This window comes from Macadamia integrifolia, chromosome 5 (genome assembly GCF_013358625.1).
Source record: "Macadamia integrifolia cultivar HAES 741 chromosome 5, SCU_Mint_v3, whole genome shotgun sequence".
Classification (NCBI taxonomy): Eukaryota; Viridiplantae; Streptophyta; class Magnoliopsida; order Proteales; family Proteaceae; genus Macadamia; species Macadamia integrifolia.
In genome coordinates, this window is record NC_056561.1 from 2,924,437 (window position 1) to 2,946,382 (window position 21,946).

The window sequence follows — 21,946 nt, forward strand, 5'->3', positions numbered from 1 at the left end:
TGGGGGGGGGGGGAGTGTGGAGAATAAAAAGAAAAATTGCATTCGACTTAAAAAATATTGAGAAGTTTCGACTTCAAGGATAGAAAAATCGGATTTACAAGGATATGAGATGGATTCACAAACGACATACAAGACAAAGCTGGTTTACCATTCTTTAAAATGTAATATTTCTTTTATAAGTGTAAGGGTTTTGGGAGTGACAAAGTGAATTATATTGTCTCTCCCAAGGTTATGTCACTCCTTTTTTCTTTTTTCTTTTATTTTTTAATCAGTTTCATTTTTATTATAACTCTAAGGGCTTCCCTACGACCCATATAATATTCCGAGTTAAAAAATAAAATAACATAAAAATATGCAAGACAATTTAGGATTAGAGCTAGGCACTAATAGCTAGCTAGCTAGAAAAGGAACAAAAGAGAAAGAAACAAAAGAAAAGGAAGAGATAATAGCAACAATCACGGCCATCTCTAATTGCTTCAGCTTCTACGGATGAGGCTGATTTGCTGAAAGCCCCCTTGCAGTAGGTACACTAAGCCGCCATCAACATTGTCAAAAAGCCTGATACCATATGGTCCAAGAAAAAATTATAGTTTCCTAACATGTATTTTTTTTTAACTAAAAACTCCAATATGTATCAAACCAATTCGCTTCGATACTTTGAAACCTTTGGTTGGAACAGTTAAGATTGAGCTTTTTATTATGAAAACATATAAGAGAAAAATAAAGAATAAAAAATAAAAACCAGAAACTATCTTTATCGATCTTCTTTAGGTATTTCTAACTTTGTAATTTCTTTAGGTATATTAATCCATATAAAATTGTATTCATATATGGGATTAGGGTTATAAGGACTAATTAGCAACATAGAAATAGCAACAAAAGAAAAAAGCTTGACCTGTGGCCAAGGGAATCGGTGGAAGAGAGCAAAAGAGATGGTGACTGCCGGATTGAAGTGGGCTCCTGATATGTGACCAATAGAGTCACTCAAGACCATAACTACTAGACCCCAAGTTACACAAACCCCTGGGAATGAAACTGACCCATATATCTTGTTCATTGCCACAGCCCCACATCCAGCGAATATCACAAAGTAAGTTCCAATCAGCTCTGCCAGAAGCTATAAACATGATAGACCCATCCATCGATCACAAAGTGAGAAACAAAAACATCTTAATAAGTAGAGAAAATTGCATTGCCACCCCCTGAACTTCGGTCGTTATTCAACGCCACCCCCTGGACTTTTCGAAACGTCAAAGCCACCCCCTAAAAATTCAAAAAATTTCAAATCGGTCCCTGTCGTTAGCCGACCGTGAGAAATGAATGAAAATCGGTTAGTTTTTTTCTAATATACCCAAAATACCCCCACCTATTGTGAGAGGACAATATTGCCCTCTCCTTTATTTCCATCTCCTAAACCCATACCCATCTCACATCTCTCATCTCTCATCTCTCATCTCACTCCTCTCACTCACTCGGCCGGACAAGAAGAAGAAGAAGACGAAGACCCACCTGCAACTAGATTCTCCCCTCCTCCGGCGTGCAATTCTCCCCTCCTCCGGCGTGTGATTCTCCCCTCCTCCGGCGTGCAAACCTCTCCCCCCTCCTCCGGCGTGCAGAGTAGCTCTCAAGCTTCTGCAAGAAATGAAAGAGTCTGGTGTTCAACCCAACTCTGCAACTCCCCTCCTCCGGCGTGTGATTCTAATCACATTTAAATGATCATATTGCTTATATGAGAACACTCGGTGAAAAATCCTCTGCAAATAATGCAACACCATAAACATCCAATAATATGTTTTCATTTAGGCCTTCTGATATTGACAAGGCAGCTCTATAGTGAGAACTCCATCATTAAACTTTCCATTGCATGGAAATGTTTCTCATTTCAAAACTCACTTTCCTTTAGCATTTATTTACTTCTATAGAGCCATTTATCTTTTTAGGAAATTCAAAACTATCCTACAAACAGTAACAGTTGTTGTCGTTAACCAAAAGGAGAAATGTATGAACAGTAGACTTGGCAGTAAATAAAATAACTGGTTCATCCTAAAAGTAGTGAATGCAATATTCTTACCTCTGGGGGGAAAATCTAGAAGTGAATAAAGGCCTTCTTACACCCTTAAATGGGAATTGCAAATAATGGTAGTCAAGATTCCCTTTAGAAGCCTCCCCCAACCCCCCGCCCAACAATATAAACATCTTGAGACGCTGTCGCAACCAAAAAATCTGCATTCCTGTTGTTTCAGTGATGTGTTGTAAATTAGAGCTTGGACTGAATTTCCATGAGAAAGAAAATTTTCTTCCTCAATTCCTCACTTCCTAGTTGCACTAAATAAAGATTCCGAGATCATCTTGAACTATCCCTTCAACCGATGTCTTACTAATCACTACTGAATCAGCGGTCTGAAGCCAGCTATGTCCAGATGGCTTCATCAATCCTCGATCTTCCATTAGCTTCCTCACTCTCACAGCATCATTCCATCTCCCAGCTCTCGCATAAATATTTGACAGCGTGATATAATTTCCAGGATTTTTGGGTTCCAAGTGAAATAGGTGTTCTGCAGCTAGCCTTCCAAAATCAATATTTTGATGGACCCGACAGGCAGCAAGCAAAGCCCCCCAGATGGTCCTATCAGGCTCAATTGACATTTTATTTATGAAGGTGATGGCCTCCTCAAGTCGCCCATCACGTCCAAGTGAATCGACAATACATGCAAACTGTTCAATACTTGGAAAGAAATCAAAGTTGCAGATCAAGCTGTTGAAGAGTTGGAGTCCCTCATCCACAAGACCTGAGTGGCTGCGAGCAGTGAGCACAAAAGTGAAAGTTGCAGAGTTGGGTTGAACACCAGACTCTTTCATTTCTTGCAGAAGCTTGAGAGCTACTCTGCACGCCGGAGGAGGGGGGAGAGGTTTGCACGCCGGAGGAGGGGAGAATCGCACGCCGGAAGAGGGGAGAATTGAGTTGCATGTGGGTCTTCGTCTTCTTCTTCTTCTTGTCCGGCCGAGTGAGTGAGTGGAGTGAGATGAGAGATGAGAGATGAGAGATGTGAGATGGGTATGGGTTTAGGAGATGGAAATAAAGGAGAGGGCAATATTGTCCTCTCACAATAGTTGGGGGTATTTTGGGTATATTAGAAAAAAACTAACCGGTTTTCATTCATTTCTCATGGTCGGCTAACGGCAGGGACCGATTTGAAATTTTTTGAATTTTTAGAGGGTGGCTTTGACGTTTCGAAAAGTCCAGGGGGTGGCGTTGAATAACGACCGAAGTTCAGGGGGTGGCAGTGCAATTTTCTCTAATAAGTATTATATATTTTCTAAAACCTATTTTACTATGAAGAAAGAAAATAAGAACTTAATTAATTACCTTTTGTACTAAGGGTGCTACATTATGATCAGATGAAAAGAACCCAGAAGGGTTGTCGCCTTCTGTATTTCCTTCTACTTCAATATCATTAGTTCTTGACGCCATTGTTTATGTTAGCTTTAGCTTCAGAGTCACCAAATATTTCTCTCTTTCTCTGTCAGTCTACCTTGAATATGGATTAATTAGGGTTTGAGTTTATAAGTTTATCCTTTTATGGGGTTTCCGTTTTAGAACAGAACACAATCTATCTAACTACGTGTTACGTAAGGGGAATGGATTCTATCGTTTATATATCTAACATAAAACATGCTTTATATTACGCGCTATTTTCTAGGTTCGCAGAGATTGTAAGCTGAACTCAGGTGCGGCTTGGAGGAAGGAAGAGTTACAAGGAGGTATTGGGTATATTATCAAATATCACCGGTACCCTGAACATCTGTGAGGCATTGGCTATGCATGCTAGAAGCGATCTTTGAATCTTTCAACCGTCTAGTGGTGGAAACTAACTGTAAAGAGCTCTTTTATTACATCATATGGAGTAATAATACGGTTATACTGCTTCTCATTCAACTAGTGATTGGGAATATTTCTTATTTTTTGGATTGTAATTTTTTAATATTGTAATTTTTAATTTGTTCCTAAGGAATGCAATTCTGTAGCAAATTCCTGGTTAGGAAGGCATTGTCTATTTTGAGTTGACAATTTGACCAATTTTAATTCCAAAGTTGACTAAATCTTTTAATTTGGCAATTTCGGCCTCCACTCCATTTCATTAATAGAATTATGTATACCAAAAAAATATATATATATTTTCTCACCATACATCCATACAAAAAACAGGATATATTTATATCCCCAGTTTAACTTTTTAAGCATACAACATTACCGGGTGCTACATGGTATTATTTGTGTGAAAAAAATTTGCCGCTACTTGGGCTCGTAGCCAAAGAAATAGAATAATTCACTTCCCCTTTGAGATCACAAATACCTTCCTAGGTTTTCCTGGTTGCGAGCCCCCCTCATCCACATTGTATATTAATTGACTTTCCAATTCTTTAGATGTGTTGTCCATGTAAATAATTTAGTAGATGTTTCATCTATTCTACTATCACCTACTAAAGAGCTTACACGTATATTTTTGCCTGATGAGACCTGATATTACTTCACCTTCATAGTTGTTTGAAAAAAAAAAAAAAAAAAAAAGATAAAAATTACATGATTACCCACTTTTGGGTTTCCATTTTCAAAATTACCTACCAAAAGTTTCAGTTAAAAAAAATACTAAAATTAGGTTTCCCTTTACAAAACCACCCACTTAAAGTTTAACTTAACAAAAATACTCAAAATCAGATTTAAGTTCACAAAACTATCCAAAATGGACCATACGCTTCCTGAGCAAAGGACCTTTGCCAACTCGGCCACCCCTTGGGGTTACAATATACTTGTTGATAATCCTTACAAACATTTCAACAACATATGCTATTGTAGCCTTGTAGGGGACAATACCAGCCTTGATCAACAACACAATTCCTTCAGCCAATGAGTAGGATTCTTTTCGGAGCTACTATTGCTGTTGAGACTGTCTTCATTTGATAGATAGAAGATATGCTAGAGTTAGGTTGGATTTCCATTGCGATTTGTCTCTTTGAGATCTTCATCTTTGGATTCTTCGTTGTTGCGTTGAAAACCCTCACATTTTGCAAAGTAGAAAGAGATGATGATGATGATGATGATGAGCATAAGAATTACGAGTTTAGACAAAGAGATCAACAGGAAGCAGGAAGGAGAAGAAGAGAGATAAAAGGGAGAGTGGGGATGAGAAAATGGAGGTAGAAAGTACGCAGAATTTGAAAGGTGCAATGAGCATCAAACGGCTGGGATGCATGATGGCCCCTCTTAGCTGTTGGATGCTCACTGCACCTCATCACTCGCTGCAGATAATTTAGAGTCGGGGGAAAGTGGGGTACACATGTGAAGAGATATATTGGAGTGGATGACATGCATTATCCCTATGACAAATGAGAGAAACTCTACTGCTTTTGAATAATACATAGTCACAAGGTTTCGAGGGCCCACCTCTTAATTAGATTGACACAAGTGCAAGACTACTTCCACCCTACAAGTCACTTCTCTTTCCTAATCAGCCGATCGAGTGCCAAGTGTTTGCTTTCTATTAATTCAATAAAAAAGAAAAGAAAATGCTACCCACTTGTGTGGCCACTAGACCAATAGGAGATCACATAGGGGCATCTTCAACGCATGAGGGAGGGGTCAACAAATTCTTTTCACGTCCGATTATATTCAAGTGCAGACACATGCAAGTGGGTAGCTTTCTTTATCTCTTGAATGATGTACATGTTAACTATATATTACTTATATGACTATTTTTATTCCCAACTTAAAAAAATAATAATAATAAAATAAAATAATTAATTAAACACACACCGTATTATGCTTCACATTACTATAAATATTATTGAACTCTATGTTAAATTTGTTTAATTCCCGTACTTACTTTTTGTATCCAAAATTTAGTATAGGTGGTCTGAGTGACCAAAATAGACCCATATATTGGGACACATGGTGTAATTAGTTTGGGGTTTAATTAAAGGGCAATATATTGATAATTACATGCCCATAGATTTGAGATCCAACTAATATACACGTGGTAGAATCAGTGACACTCTAACTTGCCAATGCTTGGGAATGAAGTTAACTCGGCCAATATATAAACTCTTCTTTTTTTTTATAAGAAGATGTTACGAACGAGCAATACAGTCGGGGCCAATATTTAAACCCCTCAAATATTTAAACCCCTTGAACAGAGAGAGAGAGAGACAGAGAGAGAGAGAGAGACGGAGAGAGAGACAGATAGAACACAACTATGGATAAAGCCACTTTACTTTATCATTGTACATTTATCAAAATTTAAGATGTATAGAAAAATTAAATGTACAAATAAAAATTATTTTCTTGAGATGCTCTTGAGAAATGATTTACTTGAGGTTATCTCTCTTAATGGTTTGTCTGTGAATCTTATAAAATTATAGCATAGAGCTCCAAGAAGGGTGCCGACGGGTGGCCCTGCTATGTAAACCCAAATCCCTTTGTAGTTGTGCATCACAATGGCTGGACCAAGACTCCTTGCTGGGTTCATCGATGCTCCAGACACCGGTCTGCAAATTTTTATATATTAATGACATTTAAAGGGAGAAAAGAGTTTAAGATTTATGGTTTAAGGTTTAAGAGAGATATACCCAGCAACGAATACATTTAACGTTATTGTCATTCCAACTGCCATTCCTGCAAGTTCTCCAATCTGAAAAATGATGTTTCAAAGTTATAGTTGAGAGATCTTTTTGATATTAAAAAAGAGAACCAAATAATAAAAACAAAAATAAAAACCAAATTTATGAATTAGGGTTGAGGAGTTGATGAAGCTAACCGCTCTGGTATCTGTAGCAACGCCTGATATGACGAACATTAAAAGGAAGGAGATGATGATCTCAATAGCTAAAGACTGAACATCAGAACCAGCAGGAGTGGTACCAAAGAAATCCGCCGCTTTGGCATTTAAAACTAGACACAAGCTACCACTGGCAGCGACTGATCCTAGTAGTTGGGCAATCATATACATAGGCACCTGAAAAAGTTATGTATAAAAGCTTCAATATTAAGATGCTATGAGTTACTTATATTGAGTATCAACAACAATTGCACCCACACTCACCAAAAGAAAAATAAAAACAATTAAATAAAAAAATAAATAACCCATGAAAAAAATGGAAAAAAATAAAATAAAAATAAGAGTTCAGATCAAGGTTCATAGTCTAATTCAATTAAATATCCCATTTTGTATCAGTATTCTATCTTTGTCCATGTATATGCACCAGTACTTTATATATTATTTTGAAATGAAAAAAAAATTATTTAGATTGAAAAAAAATATTAAAATAAATGGCTTAGATCAATTTGGTGATTTTAGAATTAATGTTCCATTATTATTCTTCTTCAAGGGTGAATGGAAAGTTGATCATCATATTGCTTTTAAATCAATTATGATATTGAGGTTCTGGTTCATTCAAGTATCTATGGGTCTTTTCAGTCTTGGCCCACCAGGTAGGAACTAATAGATAACTAATTTTTTAAGGGTAATTTATAACGCCACCCCCTGGAGAATGCCATTATTATAAGAACATCCCCTCTATTTCACCGAATTAGACTCAAACCCCCTACCGTCAGTCACCGTTAAATGAAGAATTAAAATGACTGTTATACCATATTTACTAAAACTCATATTTTAACCAATTCCTCTTCACCCCTACTTATACTCACCTTCACCGAGACATCAGACGTAGAGAGATGCAGAGAGAGAGACACACAATTTGCGGCACAATGCCACCTTCTCCAGTGTTCTCCATCACAGAGGCAATTTTTCGAGAGGTGCAATGGAAGGTTAAGAAGTCCCTCTCAAGAGCCTCTGCCCTTCTCTCCCTTCCTTCTTCACAGAGGATGATCCGATCCCACTTGGGGTCATCTCCAGCTCACTGCAGAATCCCAATCCTCTGTGATAGCTCTCGCCCAAGGCAAAACTCGAACCATAATCATATGTAAAATCCCCACCACTTAGGCGTTCGCATCAAATGTTTGGTCTACATAAGCAACAATTTGGGTCTCCCTGGAATCACCTAAAACAATTGGCTGCGACTCATCCACTCCACTACCTTTCAGATTGCCTCCAGCAAACGACATTGAACCCAAAAGCTCCTAAAACAAACCCAATCAACCGAAAAGTAAATGAGAACCATAAGCAACACCCCCCCCCAAAGTACATTTTTTTGTTTCAATTGATGTACGTCTAGTTCCATTTAGCCATAAACGTGGAACTAAGAGGCGATTTTAACCCTAAATAAAGCATACTTGAATGTCAGTAGCTGGGTATTCGCATCTGAAAGAAGTCCCAGTGTGTTTTTGAGTCCACCCTTTGAAGAAGGCCCCTTCGCCCTGTCGAATTTCCCAGATTTTGATGCATATTTTCCGCTTTGTGTTTTCCCTGCATTTTCAATAGGGAAGGAAATCGAAAACAAACATAGAATAACAATAATGGAGAAAAAACTCTCCAGAAAATTTTCTAGAGGTGCAGGCATAGTTACTTCCAAGTCGTCAATAATGATTACACGGAATGGGGGATGTATGCCGGTGGTGGGAGTGCAAACCCAACGATAAATAGTCTAGGGAACCGGTACATGGCGCCAGCAAAACCAACAGTTTGGGGAACTAGTACATGGTGCCGGAAAACCCGAACGCAAAAGAGGTGACAAGGAGATTGGATGACACAATAGGGGAGAAAGGTAAAGTAACTTATTACATGGGTATTTTAGGTACTTCATATTTAGTAAGGGCATTTTGGTACTTAAAATCAAATATAATAGTTGACATCAGCCCATAAGAAATATTCCCTAACAGCAGCTGACAGTAGCGGTATATGTCTAATTTGGTGAAACAGAGGGGGTGTTCTTATAATAGTGGCAATCTCCAGGGGGTGGGGTTGTAAATTACCCTTTTTTTAATCATAGTAAATAAAACCGGACCACTAAAGATATGATCAACCGAATTTTAGGTTTTTTGGTCAGTTCAGTCCATGGATTTAGTGCACAGTATGAGATTGGGGGATCAGTTATCTCAAAAAACTGATATAGATTGACCTGATAAGATAGTTTGACCCAAGTTTTCCTAAATTTTATTTTGTTTTATTTTGTTTTATTTTATTTTATTTTACAGTTTTACCCCTATCCATACCATTCTATCAATACAAATCGCCAATACAAACAATTGGATACCAATACCGGTACGTCAAACCATGATTAGATCAGGTCTATCGGGTCAGGGTCAAGGTCAGGGTCAGGCTCAAGCAAAATTCCCTAAAAATGAAGGAAATCTTTGATAGCCTTCCACTGATCGAAACTTAGCTGCAACTAGGGGTGAAACAGGGCCAAGTTTCTTAAAACCCTAGGTCCTCAAAATTCAACCTTGGTCCAATCCAACCCTGTCGGGTTTATGTTCAGGCCCAACCTCGCGGAGTTCATATCAACCAACCTGGCCCTACTTGACCCTATCAGGGCTCGGTTGGGTCGGATTGGGCTAGGTTGGGTTGACCCTGGCTTCTACAATGGTTGGATTAACCTTGTTTAACTTGCTTTTGTCATTCATATCCTATACATTAAAAAGTTATAAAAAAAATATGAAATACCTATAGAGGCCAAAATTTTAATATAAAAATTCAGTGTTAAATTTCAGGCGGGATTGGGTCGGGTTGGTCGGGCTAAAGCCTCAACCCGAGCCTGACCCAACCCCAACATGCCCTTAGGGTCAAAAAACTTGGCCCATTCCCTATTTAGGATCAAGGCGGGTTTGAGTTATCAAGGCCTAACTTTCACCCCTAGCTACAACACTTAATAGCAGCCAAAGAAATGGAATCTCAGGTGCAAGGGTGGGAAATTCCACCTTAGGAGGGTATGCTCTAACCTACCCATGGGATTCCATTTCACTGGTTGCTACTACTTAGCTGCAACCCCCAAAATTATTTTTCCTGGTTTCAACCTAGGAAATAGAATCCCACGGCTAGGTTTGAAAATATCCTCCTAGTTTACCTTTGAGATTCCATTCCCCTGGCTCTTAGTGACTACTTGGTTACAACTTGTGTAACCTTTCGTCCAACCATACCGGAGATTCAAAATATGTAATCGGAAAAGGAAGAAGAAGAAGCGACCTGAGCCCAAGGAAAGTGACGGAAAATGGCAAAAGTGAGGGTGACGGCGGGATTGAAATGGGCGCCGGAGATATGACCGACGGAGTAAACCATGACCATGACTATGAGACCCCATGTTACACAAATCCCAGGGAACGTAACCTGTCCGTCGTATATCTTATTAACCGCCACCACTCCACATCCCGCGAAGATCACAAAGTAAGTTCCTATCACTTCTGCAATAAACTGATAAGATCACACAAATATTAATCAAATTTCACATTTTTAACAATAATAATAATAGAAGAAGAGTTCCATTGATTGATTGATTGATCCAGTAATAAGCAAGGTACCTTCTGGATTAGAACTACAGATGCGGAAGCTGTGGATTCGAAATTCTTTTTATCATCTGTGGTAGAAATAGATTGCTTTGCTACTTCAATATCGCATTCTTCCTCGACGTAATCCCCCATTCTTGGTGAAACTGTTTTCAAATTTTATAGATTTTAGATATCAAATTTAGAATTCTCTCTCTCTCACATTCTGTGTGTCTCTCTCTCACACTCTCTCTTTCACTTTCTCGGTCTGTGTGTGAAAGGTAGGGTGGAGAAATGTAAGAACGGAAACAGGGGAGGTTCGATATTTGTACCGGTGGATCAATGGGTCAATGGATGCTATTTTGGGCAAAAATGAATTGGATGGATAAACTGTTAAACGTTAAATGCGGCGTAAGATTTTGATGAACTGAGAACGTAATCCACAGTTTCGAAAAGCTTTCTTTTATTAGCATAACAGAGAATTCATGGAGAGGTGGAAATAGATTTGAGTCTTTTATGGCTAGCTAGATAAGCTCGGCATCTCCTGCTTATCGATCGGCGATCATGCTATATATAGACACTACCTAACTGCCCATGTAACGTGAAAATGGATTCACCCCATGAAACGAACTATGGACAGTAATGGAGCTCCGGCCATTCAATGGACAATTCAAAATCTTTTAACTTAAAAAAAAAAGAAAAAAGGATTTGGGTTAGGCTCAGACTCAGTCAACACCAGCCACCCTAAAATCCCAATCCAAAACTAAAATGAAGATTTGGGTAAAGGTTAGGGTTTAGGGTTAGGGTTAGGCTCATGCTCACGCTTAAGCTTAGCCAAGGTTGGGTAGGGGTCTCAACCATTGGGGCAAGGCTGGTCTCGATCAGGTTTGGGAGGCCTATATCATTGAACCAGGAGCTACTTAATTAAGGAATGAGTGATTAGTCTCGTGTTAGGCTTAGTCGGGATATGAGCTTCTCCTAATCAGGCCCAAAACAGAATAATATACTAGTAAAGCCTTAAATTAGCCTTAAATGGTCTTTCATTATCTTAAATTTAAAATACTTTAATATATTTTATTAAATCATCAACAATTTAGAAAACATATTACACTTATTTACATTCAATAATTGATAAAAAATATTAATATATCCCATTCTATAAAATATATATATAAACTGTGGGACTAAACCTATCGGGTAGGCTAAGCAGGGCATGTAAATAGGCAGGCCAGTTGGGCACCCGTTGTGCTTACCCCTTACATCACATATTACCTATTTATAAATGGGCAAGGCCTACTCAGGTCCGTCACATTTAATAATCGATGCAAGTCGGGCCAATCTTTAAATGATTAGGATTGGAATTGACACCTCTAGTTTGAGGTATAGGTATTGGAGGCCAACAAATGGGCTCAATTGAATGCCCTAAGAAGGGTAGAATCGAGAGATGGTTTCATATGTTGTAGAAACATTTCTACAACATATGCTTGTAGCCTTGTAGGGGTCAATAGCAGCCTCAACAAGACAAAGCCTTCAACTTATGAGCAGGATTCTCATCAAAGTTACCATTGCTGCTAAGATTGTTTTCGTTTGATAGAGAGAACCGTGGAAGTAAGACTACTAACCACCTCCTAGTTCAAACTTTTGGGTTGAAAATTTTACATGGTGGTATGCCATAATGTAGTCAACTAGTAAAAGATAGACACATGTCATAAGAAGTAACACTGTCAAGACATTGATCACACCTGGTCGGCTCCAACTAAGGGTGTCAAATTGGAATCAAAACAAAAAACCAAAACCAATTCTGGACCAAATAACCCAAATCGAACCGAATATAATGTGGTTACAATCCGAATCTAGGGAACAAAACCGAGCTAGGACTAGGTTACTTTTTGATTCCAACATAGGAACCAATGGTTAGAACCAAAATTGAACCCAATTTGGGTACCAATACTAATACTACTAATTTTAGTTTTAGATTTTTATAATATATACTACTATATTATAGTCCATATATACCAAAAATTGAGTATAGGAATCGAATCATTTAGGAACCAAATTTGGGAATAAAATAGGAATCGAAACAATAATGAATCTGGAAAGGTTCGGTTCGAGTACTGATTTTCAGAACCAAGACGGGACTGATCCGATTCCAGATCACACCTATACTTCCTAGGACCTAACCGAGTACTTAATTGACTCACATGATCTCCGACCATAGCGTGCTCGTCCCTATCAACCAAGACCAAGATCATCCTTTCCCGTGTAACTCTGGTTGTCTATACCAACCACGTCCTTAACCTACTACTCATCTTGAAGACATCATCTCCACTAACCATGTATTCTGCCTACAAGGCTCATCTCTACCATCCACTTGTTCGTTAGATTTCCGTATCATAAGACAATGCCAATCATAATTATTCCTAAATCTAATCATGATCTTCAAACTCAACCACAGCGAGGTTGATAGTTTTTATATCTATAAATGTCAGGTAGGTTAACAGTTAGAAGATCAACTACCTCAACCAAGAAAAAAACATGTCCACCAATAACACGCAAGTCCATATCAGCAAAGATAGCGACCAGCCACCTAATGTGAGCATCAACTAATATATATGAGGGAGTTATCAAAATTATGGATAAGACACTTGGAATTCTTTGAAGCTCCACTTCATCTTTTTTCCTTTCCTTACTCAGTTTGACTTGGGCATCGATGCCCCTTTTCTAAAGTATCCATCTAGACGAGTTTTTAATCTGTTGATTGCAGGTCTTCACTAAGTAGGAATTTGCAGCAACACATGATATTTGAGTGGGTAAAAGCCCGTATCTATGTGTAAGTACATATACTGCACACTTGTGGAGGAGTCTTATGAATTTAGTCTCACATTAGCTATTAATTAGTCTAGGAACCCCTTATATGTCTAGGAGTCTCTAAAAAAAAGAAAAAAAAATTATATGATTACCCACTTCTAGATTTCTCTTTACAAAATTATCCACAAAAAGTTTCAGTTAATAAAAATACCCATAATTAGGTTTTCCTTTACAAAATTACCCACTTAAAGCTTAAGTTAATAAAAATACCCAAAATTAAGTTTGGGTTTACATAACTACTCACTCAAAGTTTTAGTAATAAAAAAATACATGATTATATGTAGAAGATGAAGAATCACTATTTTAGATAGTTTTGTAAAACCAAACCTAATTTTGGGTATTTTTGTTATCTAAAACTTTGAGTGGATAATTTTGTAAACCCAAACCTAATTTTAGGGTATTTTTGTTAATCAAAACTTTTTGTGGATAATTTTGTAAAGAAAACCCAAAAATAGGTAATCATATAATTTTTCCTATTTAAAACTTGGGCGTAATTGATTAGGTGGGGTCGGATGGTAAAGATGATATTTCTCTCCGCGCAGACGAGATCTAACGGAGAGGGTGGAGAGGGCTTGATCTGTTGACATATGGTGGCGACGTTCTGATGGCTGAGTATGAAACTCGGATTTGGGTCTCAAAAGGTATGGCTTTCGGGTCAAAACCGAAATCCTCTCCCTTCGTGGCTTCGACTCTGTTCAGCTGCATCGAATCTGAAGTGAATCCCTCCTCTTTTCTCCCTCTTCTTTCTTCCTCTTCTCTCTCTCTTCTTCTCCGTTCATCGCTGCAAATCCGTCCTCTCTCTTCGTCTCTGTTCATCACTGCAAATCCCTCCACTTGGGTTGGTGGATGTGATTGCTGCAGCTTGTGAGAAATCATAGTTCCAGGGATTCCAGCCAGCAGTTTGGTATAGGAGATTCATGGCATAAGCTGTATGTGAAACAAAGGTATTTGGTTCATAACAGGCACCACCTGGTTGGATTGGGCTATAGTCGATCCCTTGGCCACAAGCATAGCCAAGATTAGCCTGCATTTGGGCATCAGAAACGCCAGAATTGGGTATACACCAACCCGCTGGCTTTGCTTTGGGGGCTGCTGGAGTCACAGGAGTTCTTGCTGTTGCTGGAGTCTTCAATGCAAAAAGAGAAAACCAAAATTAGTAGTAACCATCATAATAGAAGAATGAGAGCCATCATAACTCATAAGACAAATGAGATGGAAACCCACATCATTCTTGAAAAAAGAAGAAGAAATAATTGAAAGTGTATAGAAATCATTCCCATCCCTATGCAACTGAGGTACAGTAGCATTGTGCTGAACATATACGAAGAGAGGGGAGGGATTTACAGGATGAACGGAGACGAAGACAGAGGAGGAAGAAAGAAGAGGGAGAAGAGAGGAGGGATTAGCTTCAGATCCAAAGCCGCTGAACAGAGACGAAGAGAGAGGAGGGTTTGAAAGGGAGAGGATTTCGGTTTTAACCTGATAATCATACCTTTGGAAACCCAGATCCGAGTTTCATCCTCAGCAGACGAAGCCCTCTCCGCCCCTCTCCGGCAGATATTTTTTTCCCGACTCCCTCCACCTTATAGTTCAAACTTTATGGATAGAAAATTTAGAGAAGATATGCTCTAAAATTAGATTACCATAGCTTTTAAAATTTTAATGCGGCGAACTTTGATGAACTGGGAACGTAATCCACAGTTTGAAATAGCTTTCTTTTATTATTAGCTCTAATAGTTTACGTTTTTTTCCGTTGTTGGTAGAACTATACAGATTACAGAGCATATGGAGAGGTGGAAATGGTGAATAGATAATTCTTAATAGCCTGGCTAGATAGGCTTTGGGAGGTGGCATGAAAGGATGATTCAAGGGGCGCCATTCTATGGATGAGTAGTTAAATCTCTTTTTAACTCATTTGATCTCATATTAGATAAAAAAAAATTACTATCTGATCATATTGGCCCATCTGTGGCCCCTATACTGATACATATAGGGCAATCTGTATCGGTAATGGGTCCAGCTGATACCGATATTTAAATCCATGGGTTCTGCTTCAAAATTCCAGATGACCATAACCTGGTTTACCCACAATTCCTCGTTCTTCAATCTCAACTACATGAAATGGAAACCACAACCACCACCTTGGCCTTGTTAGGCTGGTGAACAGTACCAATCTCCTATGACCGAGTACAAACTCCCTTCTTGACGTTGATAGCAATCCAATCCACAGCCTACAACAGAAATGAAGACAGGGGAGACCAAAGGAACAAATGGCTTTATGGAATGGCAGACAGTCTTCAGTCATCATCACCTAAACTCCCCATGAAGACCTGTAACCTCTTTCAATTTCTTCTCTTTGCTTGATTAGTTTACGCATCTAATTTAGTTACTTGATATCACATCTCTTTTGACTTTCTTCTGTCATTCCTTGACCATTGAAGAGAACCAGGGAAAAAAGGGAGAAAGACCATTTAACAGATTGAAAAACAGTTTATATAACATTTCTTATTCTACAAACCAAGAAAAACGACCATGCTTACACTTTAGGTATTGACAATTACCAGTCACCAGATACCATCCTGGCCTGGACTGGCATTTTTTTCGCCCCCTCAACTATCTTATTTCTTCGCTATGGAAAATTTGATCTCCAGCACAATGAGAAAGCACAAAGGCGACTACCAAAGCAATCATTTTGAAGAAACTTTGGAGGTACGACTAGAGAGACGCCGATTGTTTGGGGTGCCCACTAAAGCCCTCTGCTCTAAATGTCTTAAGCTCTGTTCCATGCTTACTTGCACCATCTCAGCTAGCATCTTCTGTGCTTTTCCACCTCGGTCTTCACCATCAATCTGAGAGACAATATTGCAGACAATGTTCTCCAGTGTGTCAGCTTCAAATTCATCCCTGCCGTGGGGGGAATCCCTGAGTAACTCCAATAGGGTCTGTGCTTTTGACTGAGATTTTGGTGTCCCCTGAACTGTGAGCTCAAGAAGACCGGGAATGACACCTTCCCTAAGAATTACTTCTCTATACCTACATCGATCGCTTTTACACATTGTCAGAAGTGCACCAACTGCATACTCTCGGCTTTGTAGAGAACCACTCTCCAGTACTTCAACCACTGCAAGCACTCCACCTTCTTCAGATGTCAATGCAGTTCTCCCCTCGTCATGACTTAACAAAGATTCTATGAGTGCACTACACTTCTCGGTTGTTTTTGAAGATTTCTTGCAACTCTTAAGCAAGTTAACAAGGGGAGAGATGGCTTTTGCTGCAAGAATGATGCTGAGATTCTCTGGGTGGGTGGAGAGATTGTATAGTGCCATCAATGCTTCTACCTTTGCTTGTGGGCTTGCATCTCTAAGGATTTCAACAAGGAGAGGGATAGCACCAGAGGCACTGATTTTTGGCTTGTTGATGGCAGAAGCAGAAAGGGTTAGTAGAGCAGCAGTGGCATATTCCCGCAAATTTAAATCATTTGATTTCAGGAAAGAGATGAGAGGTTGAAGGGCCCCAGCATCCACAATCGCAATCTTATTCCTGAAAGACAAGAAAAAATCAAATTTTCTTTTAGGATAGCCTTCAGGAAACTAGGTTTATATATAAATAAAGATCAAGTCTACCATATCACTGCAATGAGAATCAGCTAACACAATGAAAAGGGAAATGGAAGCCCTAAACAGTAGCAATTCAAACAAAACTAAAATCACGTGGACATAGGAAAAAAAAAAACCCTGAGAGTGTATAAATTAATGTAAGAGAGAAAGCAGAAACATGTTAAATTCCAACCATGAACTTGAATTATGCACTTCAAAACAAAAAAGTTCCTCACAACAATTTTTTACATGGCAAGCTGTTAACATAGGACAAGTTTTTAGCAACTTCTCAATCACAAGCAAGCTGAACATTGAAGAATTAAGACCATTCCAACATGAAAATATCATATGGTTTTATTACTCAAGTCCATCAGCCTTTAACTGTCCTGATGGAAGATGCATCCATTATTCAGGATTCTTGTTTAAAATTTTTCTAGTATAAAAGAAAAAGTATTCCAAACATTATAAAGCAATTCAGTTAGAACATGTGTTCCACCATGTCAAGCTGCATTTTCCATTTCAAAAGCCTGAAGACGCCATACAAGATTTGAGGTTAATCCATTAAAGCATGTTATTGCAAATATATACAGCCAACAATAACAGAAGCTACATATTTTATGAAATTACCAATATGGATTTCTGACTAATTCGTAATGACAACATCATACCTCAACATAAGTTTCTTATAGTTACAAATCAGAATGACTATCATAATTAATGCACCAAAAGAATTGTTTACATCTTCTATGGACATGTGTAATTGCTAAAGTGCATTCCAAGACTACAAAGTTCTTAAAGTTGCTTTAAATTATTAATTAAAAAAAAAAAAAATTCCATGCCAAGTCACACAATTGTTTGCTAAATTCATGCCAAATTCCTCTCCAAGCACTCACACGTAGAAACACTTCTGTTTACATTTTTGTTATACAAGAGGCCATTGCCTAGAGCAATGGTAAAAGGTGCCGGCTGCCAGGCAAATGCCCACGTTCGAGTCTTGAGGGTGGCCACTTTGCGTAGAAATGCCGAAGGTTTGGACCAACTCCAAACTCACCCACAGACCCAAAAAAAAAAAAAAATTGAGCGAGCACCAAAATAAGACATATTTCCCACGATAAATCATGTGTAGTCCTCCTTATTACATGTCGTAATCATCTGAATGTATACCTAAGACACTGAGAAAAAGGACTAGAAGGATGGGGCATATGCGTGAAAAAACTGAAGTTGGAAACTGGAGTTCATTCATAGAGAAACAGAACCTATGTAAAAAGAGATTGTCTGTTATTGTCTGTTTTCAAGAATTGTGGTAGCCCAAACTAAAATATGGCAAATGATGCAAGGAATCCAAAACACTCTAGATCCAGTTTGAGTCGATGATTTTACATGGCTATCACGAAAAAGCAGTTTAGATCAGCATTTGTTTCAGAGAAGAAATGTACACTACTACAGAATCACTTCCTTTGCTGATGATCACCTGTGGAAGTCATCCAAACATATTGATGTGACTTAATTTCTACTCGATTACAAACTATACCGACTCGTCAATATAGAGTGAATAGATCAACTGCCTAATCACTCGATTTGAAATGAAAAAATAAAACTCATTTCTGATGTGTTTGTTAGAAAATCTAGAATAAAACATAATTATTGCTGATTCATCTGAAAGAGGAAAAGCGGGCACAAATTTAATATGACGTACCAGCTCGTTTAAGAGAAATTTACACAAAGGTAATTGTTTTAGTAAAAGTTAATTGGCCCCAGTGTCTTGATATTAGACAACTGCAATAAACCTCTGACTCTTCAGATAAGAACGAAAAAGAAAAGGCCATCGCTAAGTGGATACATAGTGATTAATCCACAGAACCAGTCACCTGGATTCAGATATGGCCTATGTACCCTCGACGTTATGAGCATATTTGGCTAGATCAGCAAATATAACTAGAAGCACTCACTGTAAACATGTTGCAGCGACAAATGGTAGGAATCATGAGGGCTAGCTGTTAAGCATGAAGTAAGCCGATTATGGCTATTCAATTATTAATTGCTTCAACTATTTTACAAGAACAGGGCAATAACAACATAGGTTCACCCCACCCAAAAAAAAGGGGGGGGGGGGGAGAAGGCCTGCCCAGAAATCTAAATAAGGAGAAGAGATCACTATCATCCTATGTAATTCAATTTACATAACTAACGGTTCATCTTGCCTACTTTTTCTGCGTTCCAAAGAGCCAAATCCTTCCTAATCCCTCTTGTAATAAGAAATATTTCAGATAAACAGAAGTGACTAGAATAGGTGAATAACCCAGTTCAAGAGAAATAAGCATTCAAATTCATCCATTCCAATGGTTCGATGGAACAGGATGACCAAGTGATTACAAGATGAGAGAGAAAAAAAATAATAAAATTAGAATAGAATCCCCTAACTCACAAAGTAGAATTCAGTTAGACCAGATAAATCCACAGAAAGAAAGTAAAAGGAAAAAAAGCAAAAGGGAAAAACAAAAGAGAGAAGGAGAAAAGTAACAATTGAAGTAAAGAACAATCGCATTCAAATCTCAAAACCCAAAACCAAGAAGACATCGATTTTTATCATTAGAGACAATCCAAAACTAATAAAATTATTCACAAATGCAGAGAGTTTTAATCAGTAACCGCAACAATTTAAACAAAAACAAACGGAAACGAATTGGAAGTAATAAACAAAATGAGGAACTCACGTCTCATCCTTAACGGCAAGATTAAGGAGGGCAAGAAGGGCAGCTTCGTAACAGTCCGGGGAGTCAGATCTGAGCATGGCAACGAGACGCTCGATTGCCCCAGAGAAGTAAGGACGGTGCTTCTCAGAAGTCTTCGTGAGCCGTCTGATTTCTCTCGCAGCTTGAATTTTTAAATTTGGGTCGTCCGATTGGATGAACTCTAAAATCTGCTTTACGATAACAGGAACTCCGATGGAATTTACACCGGAATCATTACCGGAAAACTCACTCCCTGACTCCATCGCCTCTCTTCTTCTTCTTCACAACAAGAAGGACAAAGAGAAAGATGGGTTTCCGAGAGAAATCAAAAAACTAAGTGGGTTTTAAAAATCCATAAAAACAAACGAGTAGAGAGAGACTGTGGCGTTAAGCAACAGTTGGAAACAGGTCTTCCCAACGGTTTCTACCAAAGAGTGGAGAGTTGGTTCGGTTCCGTAGAAACTAGAGGGTAGAGACTACAGACCCACTCCCCTGTTCTTCTTTGCAGGAATGAGCAACGACTTGAATAGCCATTGATTCATCCCTTCTCTCTCTTCTGTCTCTCCCTCCCTCCTCTCTCTCTCCCTCTCTCTGTCTCTCCCGATACTGTGGCGTTTGGTTAAGAGCGTTATAGTCACGTCATCTACTCATCCGTTACCATCATTATTTGTAAGGAAAAGCTTTTAAATAAATAATAAATAAATAATAATCTTCCTTTCTTGGCTGCTACGTGATTTTTCTTCAAGACTTTTTCTACTCTGAAAATGGTTATTACCTAACTAAAGAAATAGAATAGGTAGGAATAAATCAATTAATAAATTGTTCTTCTTACTCGTTTTTTCTTCTTGGCTGATGGTACGGCTGCGTTTCGTTGCAAAGGAAAAAGAAAGAGAAGGGAGGTGAAGGGAAGTGAAGTGAAGTGAAGTGAAGGAAGGAATTTTTTTTTCCTTTTTGAGTTGTTTGGTTGTAAGAGAAATGAAGTGAAGTCATACCGTGATTATCAAATCTTCATACTCTGTCTTAAGAAAAATTTCATTGTTTCTTACCACCACACAAGAAGGATACCTACAGCCGTTGGAGTCTATGTCACTTGCTAAGAGAATGCTCTCCTACTATTATTTGGTGCATCACAGTTCTGCAACTTACTGTGTAGACAATCCCAATTAGAAACAATAGATTGAAGAACGTACGAAAAGCCCTTTTCATCGTAATAGTAAAAAAGATCCTTCAAGCCAACATTAACCATCCAAAGCTCCTAAGAAAAAGAAAGGAAACAAAAAAGATTTAAAAGAAAGGGAAAGGCCATCATTGGTTTCACGGGTTTTATTTTTTCTTCATATTTTAGCATGAAAATAAAAAAGGAAATTTTAATATATAAGTAATTTTTTTTTCACATGTAAAATATATTTCCCTTGCAATTAAACATCTAAATTTATTTTTTATAGGAAAATTTTTTTTCTTTACCTCAAAATTTTGCATTTCCCTGACAATCAAACAAAGCCTACATGATTTTTATATTTGAAAAAATCATTTTCATTGTTATTATTTGGTTGGGATAATTGGGATCAGAGATATGAAGTTTGGGAGAACTCAATCGCGTAAATCAACTTAAAATGTGAATAAACTCAAGATTATGTCAACTCATTTCATTTCTCTTTGGAAATCAATGTGAAATAAACCTCTCATATAATTGATATCACATAAAACAGCAGTGAAAAAATTCTTGTTTAATAAAAACATTTTTATTTTTCATCATTTTACATAAAAACAAAGAGAGATACAATGGATAAGAAATTGCATGGATTTGTTAACGGCTTTCCTCGTAAATATCTCCACCTGTTAATATGAGAAATGGGTTTCTTGGAATAACATCTATATGGTTTGATCATTTATTGTCAGGTTTTTATCTTAAGTCAGACCGGAATGAAGGTAGGCGGTCCATGTCTGAGTCTGAAAATGGAATAAAAGGATGATGGTTCCAACGCAAAATTATTCTACTTAGCGTATGGAGGGTATGAAGAAAGGATTTTTTTCTATTCTTTTCTTATCTTACCAGCTACAGATAAGCCATATAAGTGTATTTTCTGACCTTTTGATTTTCTCACTTGCGCCGACACTCTTTTCTTTATTTATTTTATTTTTAGGTCTCAAATTAACAAAGGCCACTCTTTTAATTCACGTTTTTTTATTTATTTTTCCTTAGAATTTAATTGAGGTTCACGATTAAAGGAGATTCTTATTTAATGCTTAATCTCAAACAAGAAAAGAATAAAATAATGTTATTTGGGAAAGGTATCTCCAGAAGTTACAAGGGAAGG

At 38.0% G+C, this 21,946-nt stretch overlaps 3 protein-coding genes across 3 annotated transcripts; all 3 read right to left on the bottom strand.

The window, feature by feature from the left end:
* Positions 1-6,071: 6,071 nt before the first annotated feature.
* Positions 6,072-10,746, bottom strand: LOC122079197 (probable aquaporin NIP-type). The gene is made up of 5 exons (XM_042645462.1): positions 10,469-10,746; positions 10,137-10,361; positions 6,813-7,010; positions 6,625-6,686; positions 6,072-6,543 (listed from the first exon to the last, which is right to left on the bottom strand). The coding sequence occupies exons 1-5, from the start codon at positions 10,586-10,588 to the stop codon at positions 6,333-6,335; spliced, it is 816 nt and encodes a 271-aa protein (XP_042501396.1). The 5' UTR covers positions 10,589-10,746; the 3' UTR covers positions 6,072-6,332.
* A 2,922-nt stretch (positions 10,747-13,668) lies between these two features.
* On the bottom strand, positions 13,669-15,602 carry LOC122078574 (glucan endo-1,3-beta-D-glucosidase-like). The gene is made up of 2 exons (XM_042644609.1): positions 14,793-15,602; positions 13,669-14,426 (listed from the first exon to the last, which is right to left on the bottom strand). Exons 1-2 carry the CDS (start codon positions 14,817-14,819, stop codon positions 14,076-14,078), a joined length of 378 nt encoding a protein of 125 aa, XP_042500543.1. The 5' UTR covers positions 14,820-15,602; the 3' UTR covers positions 13,669-14,075.
* A 148-nt stretch (positions 15,603-15,750) lies between these two features.
* On the bottom strand, positions 15,751-20,503 carry LOC122078573 (U-box domain-containing protein 4-like). The gene is made up of 2 exons (XM_042644608.1): positions 19,611-20,503; positions 15,751-16,840 (listed from the first exon to the last, which is right to left on the bottom strand). The coding sequence occupies exons 1-2, from the start codon at positions 19,889-19,891 to the stop codon at positions 15,988-15,990; spliced, it is 1,134 nt and encodes a 377-aa protein (XP_042500542.1). The 5' UTR covers positions 19,892-20,503; the 3' UTR covers positions 15,751-15,987.
* Between the last annotated feature and the right edge of the window lie 1,443 nt (positions 20,504-21,946).